Genomic DNA, 17,541 nt, shown 5'->3' with positions numbered 1-17,541 from the left:
TGGCAGATACCTGCCCTGTGACAGGGACATTCTGTGGCCGCACCGCAGCCACTCAGCCCTGGCTCACATGGTAATTAGCCAAGTGCTTCCTGGCTGCCTTTAATTATGGCCACAGCTATTTCCCTGGTGCTAATGTCAGGCCTCTGAAGGCCAGCAGAGGCTTTGGGCTGCATCCTGAGGGTAGCTGTGGTTCCAGCACGTGCCGGGCTGCAGCTGCACACCGGCAGCTGCTGATTCGACCCCAAAGGGCTCACAGCCCCTCCGTGAGTCATGGTTTTCATTTTCGACCTCAAGATCACAAGTGTCCATGCTGGGAAGTAGCAGTGTCACCCCCAGCACTCAGCTGAGAGACACCAGGCTTTATAAAGCAGGCAGAAGGGCAAGACCCTCCTGAGCTCTGAGTTTGAGTCTGTCATCTTGGCTCTGATTCACCCTGTTCCATGGCAAAGAACCTCAGCCAGCAAAGCCATGGCAGCCAAGCGCACATCCCCCAGCACTCTCACACCAGCAGTATTGATGTTTGCAGATATCTGAGGGGTGGGTGTGAAGAAGGGGCCAGGCTCTTTTCAATGGTGTCCTGAGATAGGAGAAGGGATAAGAGACTAGCACACAGGAGGTTCCACTTCAACAGGAGGAGAAACTTCTTTACTGTGAGGGTGACAGAGCCCTGGAGCAGGCTGCCCAGAGAGGTTGTGGAGTCTCCTTCTCTGGAGACTTTCAAGACCTGTCTGGATGTGTTCCTGTGTGACCTGCCCTGGGTGATCCTGCTCTGGCGGGGGGTTTGGAGTGGATGATCTCTGGAGGTCCCTTCTAACCCCTATCCTTCTATGATTCTCTGAAGAGCAGCAAGGTGAGCCTCAGGCAGCCCTTGGCTGTGTGCTGGGGTGCATGGCCTTGCAGGGCTGTACTTTGTGGCAGCACCCAAAATGATGAGCCATGCCCCCCTGCCCCTTGCCAACGCCGCTGCACTTAGTTGACCTGGTGGTTGTGGTGTCACCGTGGCTGATGCCAAACCTATTTCTGGTGGCAACAGAGGGCTGCAGCAGCTTCCAGCCAGCTTGGCTGGGGGCTGCCAGAGAGCAAGGCAGCAGCTGCTGGGCTCAGCCCGGCGGGGCTGTGATCTGTAACGTGCATTGTCTTTGGATGTAATGTGTTTTATTAAACATCTTCTAAAGCTTACAAGTGTCCCCAGGACATAACTCTCCAGCCCCAACACAAGGCTTTGCCAAGTAATGAAGTTTGATTTACAGTGGTAACCCTTAGCCCAGGGCTCTTATTTTTTTCCCTTCTTTTTTTGCCCCCCTCCCCCCCCCCCCCCCTTTTTTTTTTATCCAGAAATTATTACAGCAATAGCTCTGTGGAGTAGAGGAATATAACATGCTGCATTTGGCACGTTTATGACACCAGTGCTCTGGTTTTCTTAACTCCACAGTTCGGGGCTGGCAGTATTTCAAGCTCCTCAGACAGATGTTTAAATGAATTTTTTAGGAGGACAGTGAAATAGTTTTCAAGCATCAGACGGGGCTGAGGGGCTCAATGTGAGCAGGAACATTGATTCTTTATCCTGCAGGTAGGGCAGGGCAGCACATGGCCTCTCTGGTTTAGATCTCACAGCCAGTGATGGAAGTAGCAAATGTTGAATTAGCTGTTCTGGGACATCCTGGCCTGCTGGTCCTTCATGGCTGAGGTGATGGGGGTTGGAATGGCCACTTGACCTGGATTTGGGTTGTGTTTGCCTCTCCTTGGCAAGCAGAGCCAGCAGATGCACCTTTGTTTGGAGTGCAGCTCCCAGCAGGCTGGGACAGGGCTGAGTGGTCTCATGCTGACATTTTGAGTGTGTCATTGTGGTCCCAGTGGTTAGGGTTTCAGGCCAGAAATGACAATCATTTGGAAGTATGTAAATGAGAAGCCTGGTCACAGAGAGGCAAGGCAATAGATAGCATTCAAGTGTGTCCACTGTAATACTGAAAAGTCTGGGGTACAAAAATGTAATCCTTTATTATTTGGGGGTGTGGGTGGTGGTGGTTGGGTTTTTGGTTGTTTTTTTTCAAGGCAGTGGCCAAACCAAACAGGAGCACTGCCCTGAACAAAGCTCTGGTCATCAGTCATGAGGAGCATGCAGGCTCTTCAACTCCAGAGTGGCTGATGCAACCTTCAGCTCAGGGCCTCTCTTGAAGAATGGCAAAACTAGGGGCTGGGAGCAGACTCAGAAGGTCTCCAGCAGGACCTCCTGCTCTTAGAGCAGCTATGTCTTCAGATCAGGCTGTCCCAGGCTCTCTACAGCTAAACTCTCAGCAAGTCTGCTGGCAGCACAAACCCCTCACTGTTCTCTGACACCCACCCAGCTTTGCCTTGCTGCAAGTTGCAAGCATTGACTTCTTGTGCTGCGCACAAGCTCTGGTCACCAGCTGGGTGGTTACAAGAGCACTTCAACCCTCTCACCCCCAGCTGGGAGACAGCAGCTTCCTTGGCCCCAGGGAGCTGCCTTCTCAGCAAGAAACATGCAGGCACAGCACTCTGGGACACAGTTTAATGGCCATGGTGGTGGTGGGTCGATGGTTGGGACTCGATGAGCTTGGGAGGGTCTTGTCCAACCAAAACAATTCTGTGCTTGCTGTTTGCAGCTTGCAGTCAGGGCAAATCAGGAGCCCAGAAAGCAGGAGCCAGCATTGGTGGAGGCATCGCTTGCAGCCCCGTTTGCTGCCAGGAGGGGAAGGCGCTCCCCCTGCCCCCGAGGCTGGGAGAGATTGAAGACAAGGGAAGCAGCAAGTAAAGCAATGAACACTTATATTTAATTTACATTTGACAATTTGCACATAAATAATGATGTAAACCAATACGTAAACAATAGGATAGTTTGTTGTTCTAGCAGAGTAAAAAGCCTGGTAACTTTGGTCAGAGTCTTTCTTAAGAGAGACAAAACAAAAGGAGAGAACAAAAAAAAAAAAGGAAGAAAAGAAATTAAAAAAAAATCCAACAAAACAACCCCAAAACACTGTTGATCGTTGCTACATTCACATGTAAAACTTCTAAGGGAAGGGGGGGAGGAAGGGTAAAGAGAAGTAACAATTCTTAAAGCTGCTGCATATAAATGCTGGTAAAGTTTGTATCAAATACAAGAAAGCACTACAGGCAAGTAAGAGAAGTGTGTGTCCAGTGAGAGAGTAGTGATACTTTGGTTTATCCTACGGGTTAAGTCACTAAGAGTATGAACTATTGCTACATTTAAAAGCTGTCAGCCTCACACTTTGCAGGAGTGGAAATGTAATGAACTGTAGGTCCTTCAAAAGCTGTGCCGAGAGAGAGTTGGGTTTCAGGAGCGGTTTGGTTTGCGCTTAACGGAAGGCATTAAAATGAAGTTTGCTGAAGAGGAAAAACCAAACCAAACCACCCCTCCACCCCCCCCCCCCCACCACCACCACAGGCCATGGAATCCTGAGGTGGGCTGGTTTCAAATGTCTAAGGATATAACCAGACAAAATGGGAGAGGTGGAGGGGGGGTTGGTGTGTAGTAATGCTACTTGTGGCGAGTTGCCTCTACAACTCGTTAATGGCCCAGGGGCTCGTCCCAGCTAGCCCCATCCTGCCCTTGGCTGTGCTGTGTGACCACGCCACGCACAGGGCATATTTGGCTTCAGTTCAAGTTCTTTCAGTGACGTTTCTTTTTGGCTGTTTGTTCACTGACCACCCACCTCCTTCCCCATGCACACAGCTGGGTGAGCAGGGGACTGATGACCCCTACCCTGTCCTGCAGACAGGGTGATTCCCACCGAGTTACAGTGGGTGATGGTGGTGAGACACTGGAACAGGTTGCCCAGGGAGGTGGTGGAAGCCTCATCCCTGGAGGTTTTTAAGGCCAGGCTGGATGTGGCTCCGAGCAACCTGATCTAGTGTGAGGTGTCCCTGGCCATGGCAGGGGGGTTGGAACTGGCTGAGCCTTGAGGTCCCTTCCAACCCTGCCAATTCTGTGATAGGTTTTGGCCGGTTCAGGCTTTCCCCTGGGGAGCTGTGCAAGTGGTAACAACAAAAATGCCTTTAGCACAACCTTTTGGTTTGTCGAGGTCACTGGTAGGCTATGCAGAAGTGGATGAAGAGTGGAATTTTCACACTTAGATGAAAAATAGGTTTTATTACACGGTTTGGCTCACAACTTAAGTGGTATAAATATATATACATATACATATATAGTATAGTGGTATAAATATATCTATAAATATACATGTACTCTTTGCTACACCTCAAACGTCACCACATCATCTTTGGGCTTAGCAGAACAACAGGAGGAAAACAAAAACCCCAAAAGGAAAACAAAACAAACCCCCCCCCAAAAAAAAAAACCCAAAAAGCTAAAAGGCTGTGCATTCTATCTTTCCCTGTGCACATTTTGGTTTCTTCTCTGAAGTAGCAAAGCAATTTTGTTTTAGGTTTAAAGGAAAAAAAAAGAAGACAGCATTGTCTGCACCACTGGACACAAGCACTGAGGTAATTGTTGTTCAACAACTTTTGCAATGCCCTTATTTTTTTTTTTGTGTTTTTCTTTCTTTTCTTTCTTTCTTTCTTCTTTAATTAAATTAACCACAAAATGTACAAACACAAATACTGAGGAAACAGGAAGAAAATAATAAATCTGAGTCGTACAGGAAGGAAGGGGGGAAAAAAAACAAACCCAAAGAAATATCAATGTATGTGCCAGGAAAGGACTTTTGATCCCCACTTCTACCCAGGCAAAGTAGGAGAGGAAAACAGAAGTAAAACCCCAACCCCCTTCTCCCTCAGGGAATCTGACCATCTCTCTTCTGTCCCTGGAAGGCTCTGGCCATTAAAAGGAAAGAGGAAAAAAAATACATAGGAAGAAAGAAGCCTGCCCAGAAACCTCCTTTCAGGCAGAGTACAAAGGATGTCTGTGTGTTTGCTTGGGTTTTGGTTGTGGAAACAAGAGAATGTAAAGTGAGATTTCTCTTTTGGAAGAGCCACGTGGAGCTGATGCATTCCTTTGGTCATAAAGCTGCAGGATAACGTGTGGGGCTGTGGCTTTTCTATTTCCTAAACATTATCCATGGCAGGGAGGTGGTTGCTGTGCCACAGCCGTTGCAGGCAGGAGAATCCTACTCCTCCCCTCGATAGAGGCTGGGGGAGCAGTGCCTCCCCTGCGTGCTGCTACTCTTGGTCCGTTTGGTTTTGGTTTGGTTGGGTTGGTTTTTTTTTTGCCTTTGGGATGATTTGCACATAAAAGTGTCTTCAAACTGACAGATGCAGGATCCTGTGTGTCAAATGTCCAACTTTGGCAAGAGAGGAAAAAAGACAAAACACAAAACCCACCAACCCCACACTTGTCTGAAAGACATCAGTACATAAAACACATTTACTGAAACCCCAATCTTAGGTTCTTGAAACAGATGTGCAGGAAAAAGAAAAGGAAAGAAAAGAGGAAAGGGGGGAGGTGGGGGGAACAAACCAAACCCTCTACAAAGAATGGCCATAAAAGGAAAAATGCAAACATTTAAAGTCAAAATTACAATGAATTTTCCAGTCATTGTAAACATTTTCCTAATTATTGCTTTTCTTTTCTTTTTTTTTTTCCAAGTGATTAATTGCATAATAAATTAGGAAGTACTATCATTGCAAAAATAATTATGGATAGAGGATTGTCTTTTAGTAACTGGTGAGGCAACGCAGAGTCCTTTGCCCCCCTCGTTTTTCTTTCTTTTATATATGCCCTGAGAAAACAGTAACTTTGGAGTTCCTTCTTTTCAGCTGGAGAGCGTAGGGAAACTACTGTCAGCCAAGATTGCTTTGCAGCATTGAACCTATGTACAAGCAACTGCTACAGGCACCCTGACTTGCCAAGTCATAAATTAAAAACAAAACAAAAATAGTCATTTTTGCCACCAAAAAAAAAAAAAAACAAACCAACAAGACAAAAGAAAAAGTCCTTAAGGGTCCATTGGTTCAACTGTTTCTTGCTTGACCTTTACAGGTAACAGAGGTAGTGGGTGACCGTGAGGCAACTTCATAATGGACATATCCGACGACTCGTAAAGGTTGCACCCTGAGGAGAGAAGTCCATTTCCCAGGTTCCTCTGCAGGGATACTTTCAGGTTGGCTCCTTCCATCTCCCTCCTGAGCACGGTCAGTATGTCCTTCTCCACGATGGCTGTCAAGTCGATATTGTCCTCCACCTCTTCCAGCTTGTCGGCATTGTCACTGATGTCGAACTTCTCGATCTCCTCGTTGATGCGGTTCAGGTCCTCCACGGAGAGGCCGGAGGCAGGGGCGGCAGGACAGTTGCCCTTCAGGTGGACCTGGAGGCTGCAGAGGTGAATGTAGCTCTTGTGGCAGTGGATGCACTTGTGGGGCCGTTCCCGGGTGTGGAGCCGCTTGTGCAGCTTCAGGTGCACGAACTGGGTGAATTTGGCTGGGCAGAGCTTGCACTGGTAAGGCTTCTCTCCAGAGTGGAGTCGCAGATGGGTTTTGAGATTGCTGGTGCTGCTAAACCGCTTGTGACAAACCTGATGTGGGGGAGGGGGGTGGCAGAGAAAGAGTGAATGAGTGGGAGGGGATTTGATGCTTTAAATGGCAGACAGCTAGGAGGAGAGAGCAGGATGAAGCAGCAGCTTTATGTATCTTCGTGCTTTCTCACATAGGGGGAAAAAAAGTCCCCTCCTCCTTTATTTAAATATTGCTGAGCAGCTTTGTGAGTGTGGCCCAGGGCAAAACTCCAGCAGCAGATGTGTCTCTCGCGGGCTGGAGGCAGCCCTGCTGTCTCACAGAGGCTGGCTGCTGCAGCAGGGCTGGGAACGGCTGCGGGACAGACTCCAGCCCTGAACAGTCACCGGTTTGTCACAGCCCTCCCCACGCACCACCAAGGGTGTGTGTGAGCCCTGCCAGCCCTTCAGCCGCCCGGGAAAGGAGGTCTCTGCGGCGTGCTACCTACCTGACACTCGTGGGGCTTTTCTCCCGTGTGTACCAGATAGTGCTTCTGGAGGTGAGCCAGCTGCGTGAAGCCTTTATTGCAAGTCTGGCATTTAAATGGTCTCTCCCCGCTGTGTACTCGGAGGTGCACCTAGGGAGAAACAAAGCAATTAACAGCTTGCAGTTTCCAGAACTGTAACACAAGTGCTTCCCTGAAGTTAGCAGAAGGCTCCCATTGCCAAGATACAACGTTCTCTAGTTCGTTAGGTGGCATCAGGATTGAAACCCTGTCTCTACAGCCATGCTTTCTTGCCAGGGGTGCCATCCTAAGCCCAGGCTGATAGCAGCCTGCCATTCCAGAAGGCTCCTGCCTCCTTCTCCACTGCCTACCTTGAGATTGGAGAGCTGGCCGAAGGTCTTGGAGCAAACGTTGCATTCATACTTGATCTTCCCGTTCTGCTTCTTCAGTGGGTATGGGAGGGTCTTGTACCCAGTCACATTCCTCTTGCTTTTAATGAGATTCATGGCTTCTTCACCGCCCGTGGCAGCCAACACCACTGAGGTAGGTTTAGGTTGCATTATGTGTTCTGAACTGGCTGCTGTGCCAGCTGTGGGTGAGCCGCTGGTGGGGCTGCACGGCTTGTCCTTCATGCTGGCAGCAGCGCCCGTGATCGAGAAGGCACTGTTAGGGGCTGGGATGAGGAAGTCTCGGGGATGATCAGGCTGCAGCAGGCGACGGCCTCCTTCGCTGGGCAGTGAGCTGGGGAGGGTGGTGGGGTTCAGCATGTGGTGGGAAAGGCTGCCCCCGCTGATCAGGTTGCCATAGAGAGGATACATCCTTGGGAAGAGATTGAAATTGTTGATGCCGTTGATATTGTTCAATGCGCTCAGGTTATTACAGCTCATGTTGAACGGAGGTAACAGGAATTTGGGATAGTGAGGGTTATAGGATGGCAGGAAGGCAGGTGGGAGGTGGCCAGGGGGTGCATAGCCAGGGTAAGACCCCAATCCTTCCGAGCCGTAGGATCCGTTCAAGTAAGAGTACGGCTCTCTGTGCTCTTGGGAAGGGGGTGCCAGAGGGGACACCGTGACCCCCGGACTGCTGTGGGGGCTGGAGCTTTTTAAGCTTTGGTCTGGGCTGCTCCTCCCGGAAGGACTCGGTGTAGTAGACGTCTGGATGGGTGAGTGAGTAATGTAGCTGGGTCTGTCCATCCCGTATGCTAGGGAAGCTTTCAGATAGTCATCTGGAATGTGAGGTCGGATCGGGTAAACAACTCGAGGGAAGAAACACCTCTCCGGGCTATAGTTCTTACGCAAATCGTCCAAGTCTTTTTCTGGAGTAACTGGTGAAATGTTGGTCTGGAAGAAGTCTTTTCCCTTTGGAGGGTTGGATTCCATTTTCAGGATTTCTTTCACGCTGTGCTCCTTCTTTGGGACGCTTTTCTGATAAAGCTCATCTTTATCAGCGCTGTGCTGCTTTGGATTCCCGTGGGTTTGTGCTGAAACACAAAGACAAGGTAATGATTAGACAGGCCACTGTCATTATCTCTTGTCAAAACACAACCTGACTCCTACAAGTTTAGTGGGAAGGAAGGGCCGCTCTCAGAGATGAGCACTCATTTAACTCCCCCCAAAAACCAATTTCTGAGTGAAGAAATGCCCCTTGGTGTTAAGTGTTCATAAAGGCGTTGCTAATCGATGGGATACCGAGTCGTTCGCAGAGTGCTAGCCTCCTCTTTGCAAATCGATTTCACCTTTCTCTCCCCTTACCAGTCTGCTGTCCAATGGCCGTTTAAGCAGCCGGCTAATAACTGCAGTTAAGGAGTATTTGTTCACATGGCAGGTTTAACAGGAGGACTCTGCAGAAGGCAGGCTCCCAGAAAGGTTCCTCAGTAAAATAACAAGGCATGACAAATCGGCTTTTGCCAAACCGCAGCAGTCACTTCACCAGCCAGTTCAATTACTTACAGTACCAAAAACCCCATGGCTGGCTAGGATGAAAGCCTTCTTCAAAGAGAAGGTATTCTCCATCAGTAAACAGATCATTACTCATTAAATATACTGCTTAGGAACATCTACAACAAAGCGGGCTATTTACTGCCGATTTCTGTGGCATTCCCTCTATGCAAAACTCCTCTGCTTACAGCTGTGCTTTATAAAAAAAATGCTGAAGCAAAGCAAAAGCAAGCAGGACTGCTTGGCTCCAGCTGAAGATGAAATGTACTTTAAAAAATAAGGGGTGGTGGTGGAGGGGAGAAGTATGTATTTAGAAGGAAACAGAAGCTAGCGTCCATTTGGCTCAGTTCGAGGCACACACTCTGCATTGAGGGACTCTACCTTCTTATCTAGGCATAACAGAAACAGGATGCTGAGAGATGTCTTCAACAGAGAAAGAAGCCTGCTTTTATCTAATCTCTCGGGGTTAATAGTTGTATAATCTTGAAATGATGACTTTTAAGATATTTTATTATAGAGGAAAAACTACCACAAGGTTTCATGTGTTTGTGGTTAGCTACGTGCAGGGTTTTCCAGCGGGGGGACAATGCCAATGAGTCTGTCACTTGAAAGTGTTGCAGCCCTTTAGCCAAACATCTTTTGTGACTGACTGTCCTTACTTCACTGGCTGAGGTGAGAAACAATTATTTTTGTCTGATTTTTTTAGAGGACCAGTTGAACCCAGTGAGGAAGATGGGAAGAGACAATGACCAGGGAGCTTTCACCATGGATTCTTTGCTTCACTATTCACTGCCCTGATGGAATCTAATGTTTGGCAACATTACCCTATAAGGCAAAGAAACAGCCATCTACTAACTGTACCTAAGAAAACAACTGCTTTCAAAGCATGCTTCTGTTCCCAGTAAGTGGCTTCTACAGCAGCATCCTTTCTCAAACAAGCATCGGGCTGGCAGCAAGCGAATTTACACTGTGTGGCCAGTTGGTGTATTTTCAAGCTGCAGTGAAAAGCAGCTGAAGAGTTCTGTTCAGTTAAAACATCTGGGATGAACCATAGGCTGTGCTGTACAGTGAGCACATAGGCACAGAAGCATGCAGACTGCAGTTACTTCTCTTGATGTTGAGGTTTAATGCAGAGCTCATTCAAAAATAAATTACTAACATGTTGCACTGTCTGGCACTAAAACTCAACTCCTTTCCTCGGTCACTTTGTCGACTGGTAACTCATTTTCTAGGTGTCCACCCAGATTTCAGGGTATGGAGGGCCTGCTGGGTTCACAATGGCCCTGTGGATAATATTATCTACATCTTCTTATCAGCTGCCTGTCACCACGCCAGCATCCCAGAGCAAACATTCCTGGTGACGCTATCAGCATCGGGAAGTATCCGGGAAGTACTGAAAGCTGGGCAGGGGCGGGGGAAGCAGGACTTGTGAAGCCTCACAGCAGAAAAATAAATAAATACCACCTTATCAGGTCCATATCAGTTTCTCAGTGGGGTCTGCTGAGCAGGAAGTTCAAATTGACACTTTTCTCTTTTAAAGAAAAAAAAAGAATCCGGGGGGAGGGGAAGAGGAAGGAGAAGTGCTGGCGCTGCTGGAAAAGTGATAGAGAAACCAGCGCTGCTGCAGCTGGGGAAACGGCTCCTGCTCTCACAAGGTTAAGCATTAGGGTGGGGACAAACATGCCTCATGGGCTGGAGCAAGCCCACAAGTGACAGAAAGGAAGCTCACATCGAGAGCCTAACTTGCTTTGTGCAACAGGCACAGGTCCCCACTTGACAGCCTAAAGAAAAAACTGCTCTCTCCTTCCCTTCACAGTTTCCCCAGCAAAGCTTTCCCTCCTACTAATTTCCATATCCAGGCACAAATTGCACTGACAGCTCTTTAGACTGCAAACTATCTTTGGTCCAGAAATCTCCCCTTGGCTTTTTCCATTATTACCTGAGCACAAGGGATGCTTGGGAACAGCAGAGAGAACAAAACATAAACAAGTGTGTCAGCACTGTGTAAAACAAGAGAAGGTGATGTTGGGGGCCAAGGTTTGGGGCCTGAGCATGGATTTAAAGCAGGGCTGAAAGAGATTGAGAGGTTTACAACCCTTCTTGTTGCTCTTAAAGGAGCCATACTTCAAGGCTAAAGAAATGTATTTCTTATAAATTGATTCTTTTCTTCAAAGTTGTGATCATCGTGTCTCACTCTCCCTCATCACCGTGTCTCCCTCTCCCTCCTGAGGTGCATGTCTCCCTCCCACCCTCTTAGACACGTAAATACACTAAGTATAGACACATCCAAGATCTGTGTAATTTCTGTGGTCAGAGAGTTACAGAGAAAAGAGGTTCATGACAAAACAAGAGCAGCGCAGCTGCATTTCTGAGTTACTGATCTGAAGGGAGGGGCGGGAGAAGAGAAAGAAAAAACCCCAGACGTGCCTCTTTAGGAGCCTGATCCACTTCTAACTGAGGTCAACAGAGTGTTTGCTCAGATCTGAGATTAGTGAGTGCGTGCAAGAGGAAAAGGGAAAAACTCCTCTTACTTTTAAGTATTAATAAGACTCGAGGGGCTGCCTGAAGTCACTCCAATGTGGGTGTTCCAGTTGCTGGAACCGCTGCAGAGCTGTAGGCTTTGCTCTCGTTTCTAATGCTCCGAGCTGCAGCCCGAGAGAGGGAGACTTCATAAAAACAGTGATCTGGGTTTATCTACAAACTTGAACAACGGTTGCAGGCAGGCAGGCAGGAATTTCAGCAGTAATTTCAGGAGTGAGATGGCACCGAGCACGTTGAGTGGTGCAGCTGAATTGTGCCGATTCACATTTTCGGTCTAAATTAAGAACCTCTTTTGCTAGTAAGGAAGAGAACCTCGAAGTCGTGAAGCAGGCGAAAACAAAGAGAGTTTCCACTCAAAATGAGAATGGAGACCAGCATTGACAAGTCTATAATTTGATCATCTTGTTTTCTAACTGTGCCCAAAGCAGGGTGAGATATGCCTTTGAAACCCTTTTGCACAGAGAAAGTCTTTAAGGCAGCCTTCACATCACCCTCAGTGTCCAGTCGGCTTTAGCCCACCAATTCTGGTTTTGTGAAGACAACCTCTCATATCATTTCAGAATCATTTTCCTGAGCTCTTTTGAAGATTCCAGGAGGCTTTGCTTTTTTTTTTTTTCCTAAGCAAGTGCAGATGTTTCCTCTCAACCCACATAGAAAAGCTTCAAAACCAGAAAGTGAAACTGCCCAGTAAACAAAAGGGAAAGCGAGCGGCAAGGGCTTAACTGATGGCCAGCGTGTCAGGGCCAGCAGGAAGAAGAAAAGGACAAACCACATTTAAAGAAAGCAGCATTACAAAATTAATCTTCATAGAATCAAAGATTTTTGAATAATTTAGTCTTGCTGAACCTGCCAACAAAACAAAAAGATTGCCCAATGTTTTGTAAATAGGCAAATTGCCTTCCCCCAACTCAACCTCTCCTCCCGAAGCCTGACCAGAAGATGTCACCTGCCTGCACTTGACTGAGGAGACAAACATGACATGAGCAGCAGGAAGTTGCATCATGATTGCAATACATGAACATTATTATCAAATAGTCATGTCCTGAGTCAAGGCAATTGTTTGGGGGTTTTTTGGTGTGGTGGTTTAGAGTTGTTTGTTTTTTTAACCTGTTATCCTCTCCACCCTCTTCCATCCCAAAATAAAAATCCTATGATGAGGTAGGAGTGAAATGGCAAACTGTGTGGACCCCCCAAAGCAAATTACCTCAAGTCTGTTTGCTAGTCCAAAAAGAACATATCCCAGGCTAAAAAAGACACTCTGAGGGCCCAGCTGAATGAGGTTAAGTGCATTTAGCAAATTACCAAAGACTGCTTTTCTGGTCGGCAGAGTCTAGAAGTCTTGTGCTTATTGCACTAAAAACCATTTACTGGGCAATGGCACCATCTGAAGGTGGCACAGCTCAAAGCTTGATAGGAAGATCCAACATCAGTGGCCTCCAAACAGGCAGGAAGGAGAACAGGATGGTTTGACATGAGACTGAGTTTCCACCGCTGGGATACTGTGGATATTGTGCAACTCCTGCAAGCACTTCAACATCCACTTGGAGTTACGTAGCTCCACTTGGAGCTAATCACAGCCATGAAGGAAGGTGTGTGCTTCAGCGTCTGGAGGACTGGGTCAAAGGCCCCAGTTCAAGAAAACACAGAGGACAGGGTAAAAGCCATAACTAAGTCCCTCCCTAATTGCTGTCTTCAATGGGGATGCTTTCCTTCTACGGCACCAATGAACTAACACTGCAGAAGTTACCTTTAATTTGAAAGTTTGCTGTTACAGAGGCAAATAGATGTTCTGTGTGGATGTGTAAATATATTTATGCTCTCAAGTGGTAGTTCTCTCATTTTTGAGGCCACTAATTACAGGAAATAAAGCCAGAGAAATTCTCTGATACATTTTTCCCCGGAGGCCCATCCCACTTGGGTGCTTAAAGAGGAACTGAGGTGCTGAACTCCCAAGACCGTGATCCCCAAACCCCTGAGGCACCTAAAGCAGCTGCCTATATTTTAAGTTGGCAAGACTGGGAGCTCTCTGTAGGTGTGTGTCCCAGGTGGCCTCTCCTGTGCTGGGCAACCAGCCAAGGCACAGCTCTTCCAAAGCCTCCCGCAGGCACCAACGTGCTCTGCACAGCCAAGATGGGATGGAGGGAGGGAGCTGGGCACAACACACCACAGCCACAGGCTGGCAGTGCTGCGGCCCTACATGGGGAGGGAGCCCTGACTTCAGCCTACACTGGGACCTGGATCCCAACTTTCCCTTCCTCTTCCTCAGAGAGTGCCAAAACCATCAGCCAGGGGCTGGGAGAGGCAGTGATGCTTGCCTCCTGCTGCAGGCAGCCAAACCACTTTAAACCCCAAATGATTAGCAATCATTTGGATGGAGAGGACTTTCCTGACTTTTTAGGGGGCTGAGGAGGTCAGTGGGGGTCTCCCATAGCAAGATGCTGTTCAGATGTTTTGATGGGGTCTGCAGCTGTTGCAGGATGCTAGCAATTTGGGGGCAAGCTTTTTGCACTTCATTCATAGGTGAATGCAGTGTGAGGGTGCCTTGGCCAGGCTTGTGACAGAGGCAGCAGGATGCTCACTGATTTTAGATGTGACTAAAAGTGTCCTGCAAGGAGAGGGAAGAGGAAAACCAAACGGTGCTTACATTGACTTTCAACTCATCTAGTTCCAGTACTAACACTGGAAAAGTCATCCTTGCTTCAACTGTTGCTGCAGGGCCTTCAGCAAATACTGAGAAAGCTGCTCTCTCAAATGTAAAGGCTGAACTACACAACTATTGCTCAAGATTCTGTCTCTTTAAATCCACTTATTGAGCCTGCTTCTGCTCAGATGGATTATTCTGCACATGTCCAGACACTCCTAGTTTTGACCTGAGTAAGAGTAACCAGGTAATTAGTTGACACTATACAACTACGTTCCTTGCTACTTCTGCCAGGCAACCTGAGACACCAGCAGATGGAGGAGACTGAGGCTACACTTGTGGATCCTCCTAACTAGCGGCCAGATGTGTCTGGCTGGATCATCACAAACTCCTCATCCCCAGGAAACCTTACTGCTGTTGTCTTGTCCCACATGGAGGTCCAAAAGAAAAGCCAACAGTTCATCACATCAGGAAATAAAACCACACAGCCAGTGGTGAAATGACATATGTGCAAAGATGACAGAATCAGTGAGAGACTTTTTGAATAGGGAATATTGCAACATAGGACACTCCCTCCTTTTCTTCCCTCTGCCCTTAACAGATAGTAATTTGGTCTTTCCTACTAAATATAGAGAACAAAAATGGTGAAAAGATGACATCCCTGAAGGACAGATGGACTTTTGATTATGACATCCATGAAGGACAGATTAATCTCAAGGTCTTGCTTCATTTTCTTAACAAAGGTTTCCACTTTAGCTCTAATGATCCTCAAAGCATTTTTTGCCAAATAGCAGTAAATAGTCTTTTTTATTAAAAAAAACCTACAACCACCCTGCTTTTACAGTTTTTCCTTCAAATTTCAGTGTAGGCATTGGCAGAAGGAGAAAAGAATGCTCTGCTCTAGCTCAGAGCAGCTAAAAGGAGAAGAGGCATCCTAGAATTCAAATCAGAAGTCATCAAGAACCACCCCCTCTTTTCAAGGGGCTCTGAGTGAGGTGCTAGGCAGTGATTAAACTATGAGTCAAGAAGCACTGAGGCTGGAAATGGTCAGAAACCACAGAGGAACATGGAGATAAACTCTTGGAAGTACCTCTTCCCCCTGCTGCCAGCACTGCTATTTTTGAACAGAAAATGAAAGCTGTGATACACAGCCAAGACAGGGGGATGAAATGAGTTTAAAAAACGAGTCAGCAGATGAGAAGACCGCAGGAGGTTTGCTCCCATAAGATAAGCAAGCATAGATGGAAGGTTCAAAGGGTACTGTGCAAAGTGTGTTTTGTCAGACACCTAGATAGAGTCACAGCACATGGCCACTTCCTTGTGCAGTGAGGGCAGCCCTTTGGGAGCATTACTGGACAGCTTTGAGTATATGCTATCGAAGCAGGCTTTGGCTCAATGTGCTATAAGGTCTGGACTTGGAAAGCCTGAGAGTGAACCAAGGGTTCTGAGGGCAGAGGATATATTCAGGTTGCCTGCCCAGACTTTCAGATTGTAAACCAGTAGCTGTTCAGATTTTTTTGTACTCTGTTTACATTTGAACAGCCACAAGGAACTCCTTCTGTTGTGTTGGGTTTAATTCCCTTTTTCCACTCCAAGCAGCCTACTGTGACACAACAGATGATGCAGCAGTGTAATTATACAACTTATTATTAGATCATATAGGCAGAAGAGACATTGCTAGCATTCCTTGTTCATACTGTAATCCACTTACTGAGGTTCATCATTGTCAGCTCTCTGGAGGAGGGATAGTGCAGCCTCTCTGCAAAGTCTCGGCAATACCACACAAGCAGCTCTTGGTTGGCAGGGATGGGCTTGATGGTGTAGAAGTAGATGTTCATTCCATTCTGACAAGCAGCCAAGTTCTGTTCCTGAACAGAGTAGCCAGGGTTTACATAACGCATCCAGTTGCTCTTGTCCTCGTTAAATCCATCAATGAAGTGGTGAAGCTCACCACTTGAATAGATCTGGAACAGAGAGGAAGCGCTCGTGAGGGGGTGTGCACACAGGGAGCTACGTGTGAGCACAGCATCCTGAGGCAAAAGAGAGAAGACTTTTTCCTTTTCCCACAAGGAGATACTACTGAAAGAATTGAAGCCCTTTCCACCTATTCTATTCTCTGTGTTAACAGAAGAGCTGCTTATTCAAAGGTCACAGTCACCTTTTCCTTTCTGCTTTGCCCATGCCTCTGCTAGTACAGACACATCAGACCCAAAATCTGACAGGCAGAGTACTCTCCCTGCGCCAACAGTCTACCTTGGAGTGCTTTTCCTGGTCCTATGATCAACAAGTGAGTGATGCTAATGACTGCAGGTCTGAGTGCATGCTTGCATTAATGCTTTGAGTCACCTGTGTATAAGACTGAGTGGCTGTGCTACGTCAATCCTTCTCGCCTTTTTCTATGGCCTCTGTACTTGCAGTTTCCTACCACCTCCACCCAAAGATTTAAACTATGCAAACATCCTCCACCCCCCCAGAGTCCTAAAGCAACACTTGCTCATAGCTGGACTGTAACCCTTTTGTAGAAGGGCAGGGCGAGGCAGAGATGAACTTCACCTGCCACAGTAACTTAAGGAAGACCTAGAGAGGGGCTGGCCGACAAGAATTCACTTTTCCTATCCAGAGACACGTCCTGGCTTGTCCACAGAGGGGAGAGAAAACATCAATCTGAAAAAATGTTAGGAGGCCTGGGTGGGGGAAATAAATCCCAATGACTGACAGAAGCTACTGTTTCTTAAGGAAGAAAATCACCCCCTCCCCATGGCAAAAATAAAAAGAAAAAAAGATAAGAAAAAAGAAAATAAACTCAAGACAAATCCAGAGACACACTTGCTAAAGACACATCCCTTACTCATGGCAGGGATGAGCTCTGTGCTGGATGAAATGGGGTGCCTGAGTTTCACAAAACAGATGACTGGGCAAAAGCCACACACTGGCAGCGGGAGTAGCTTGCACCATCCATGCACCTCACTGGGCAGGAAATGCCTTTCCAAAGGGCAGACAGAGCTTATCTCAGAGGGAAAACACTCCATGGCGTATTCCTGTCTCAGTGTTCACTCCAGTGTCCCTTGCACCTACCTGGCCGGGCAGCGGGCCCCGCGAGCACCCGCCAGCCAGCCGGGACCTCTCCTCTCCTCTCCGAGAGCCACCAGCGGAGAGGGGTGAGGCAGCCTGGCCCTTTAACGCGGGCAGTAAACACCAGAATCACTTTCTTTAAGAGCAACTTCCTGTAAACTGAGAAGGGGGAAATACATGTGGCCTCATCAAAGCAGCTTGCGAGAGATTCTGCGGTGTGTTTGTTATGAGAAAATGGAAGAGAGCCGGCCGAGCCGCGCTGCACCAGGAGCAGCCCTCGGGTTTCTTTGCTCACCCCGGCTTGCAAACTTCCAGGAACGTGAGGCTGAGGCGCTCGACGCCCGCCGCCGCTTCCCAAAGCGGGAAGGCCGCCACGCGGTGACAGGTAACCGTGCTCTGGCCGAGGCGAGGCCACCCCA

General features: G+C 47.7%; 1 protein-coding gene across 6 annotated transcripts in view; it reads right to left on the bottom strand.

The window, feature by feature from the left end:
- Positions 1–2,770: 2,770 nt before the first annotated feature.
- PRDM1 (PR/SET domain 1) overlaps positions 2,771–17,541 on the bottom strand; it is a 101,618-nt gene continuing 86,847 nt past the window's right edge. For all 6 annotated transcript variants that reach the window (XM_068160467.1, XM_068160465.1, XM_068160464.1 and 3 more), the window contains 4 exons: positions 15,762–16,014; positions 7,303–8,411; positions 6,935–7,063; positions 2,771–6,509 (listed from right to left, as the gene is read on the bottom strand). In XM_068160467.1, coding sequence (XP_068016568.1) covers positions 5,934–6,509; positions 6,935–7,063; positions 7,303–8,411; positions 15,762–16,014 — 2,067 coding nt within the window. In that variant the 3' untranslated portion in view covers positions 2,771–5,933. The remainder of the gene's footprint in view (positions 6,510–6,934; positions 7,064–7,302; positions 8,412–15,761; positions 16,015–17,541) is intronic.

Source organism: Melanerpes formicivorus, unplaced genomic scaffold, assembly GCF_026170545.1.
Source record: "Melanerpes formicivorus ecotype bairdi unplaced genomic scaffold, bMelFor1.0.p_v2 SCAF_50, whole genome shotgun sequence".
In the NCBI taxonomy this organism is placed as follows: domain Eukaryota; kingdom Metazoa; phylum Chordata; class Aves; order Piciformes; family Picidae; genus Melanerpes; species Melanerpes formicivorus.
The sequence above is the reverse complement of the archived record's forward strand: the minus strand, read 5'-3'. Positions and strand labels throughout refer to the sequence as shown.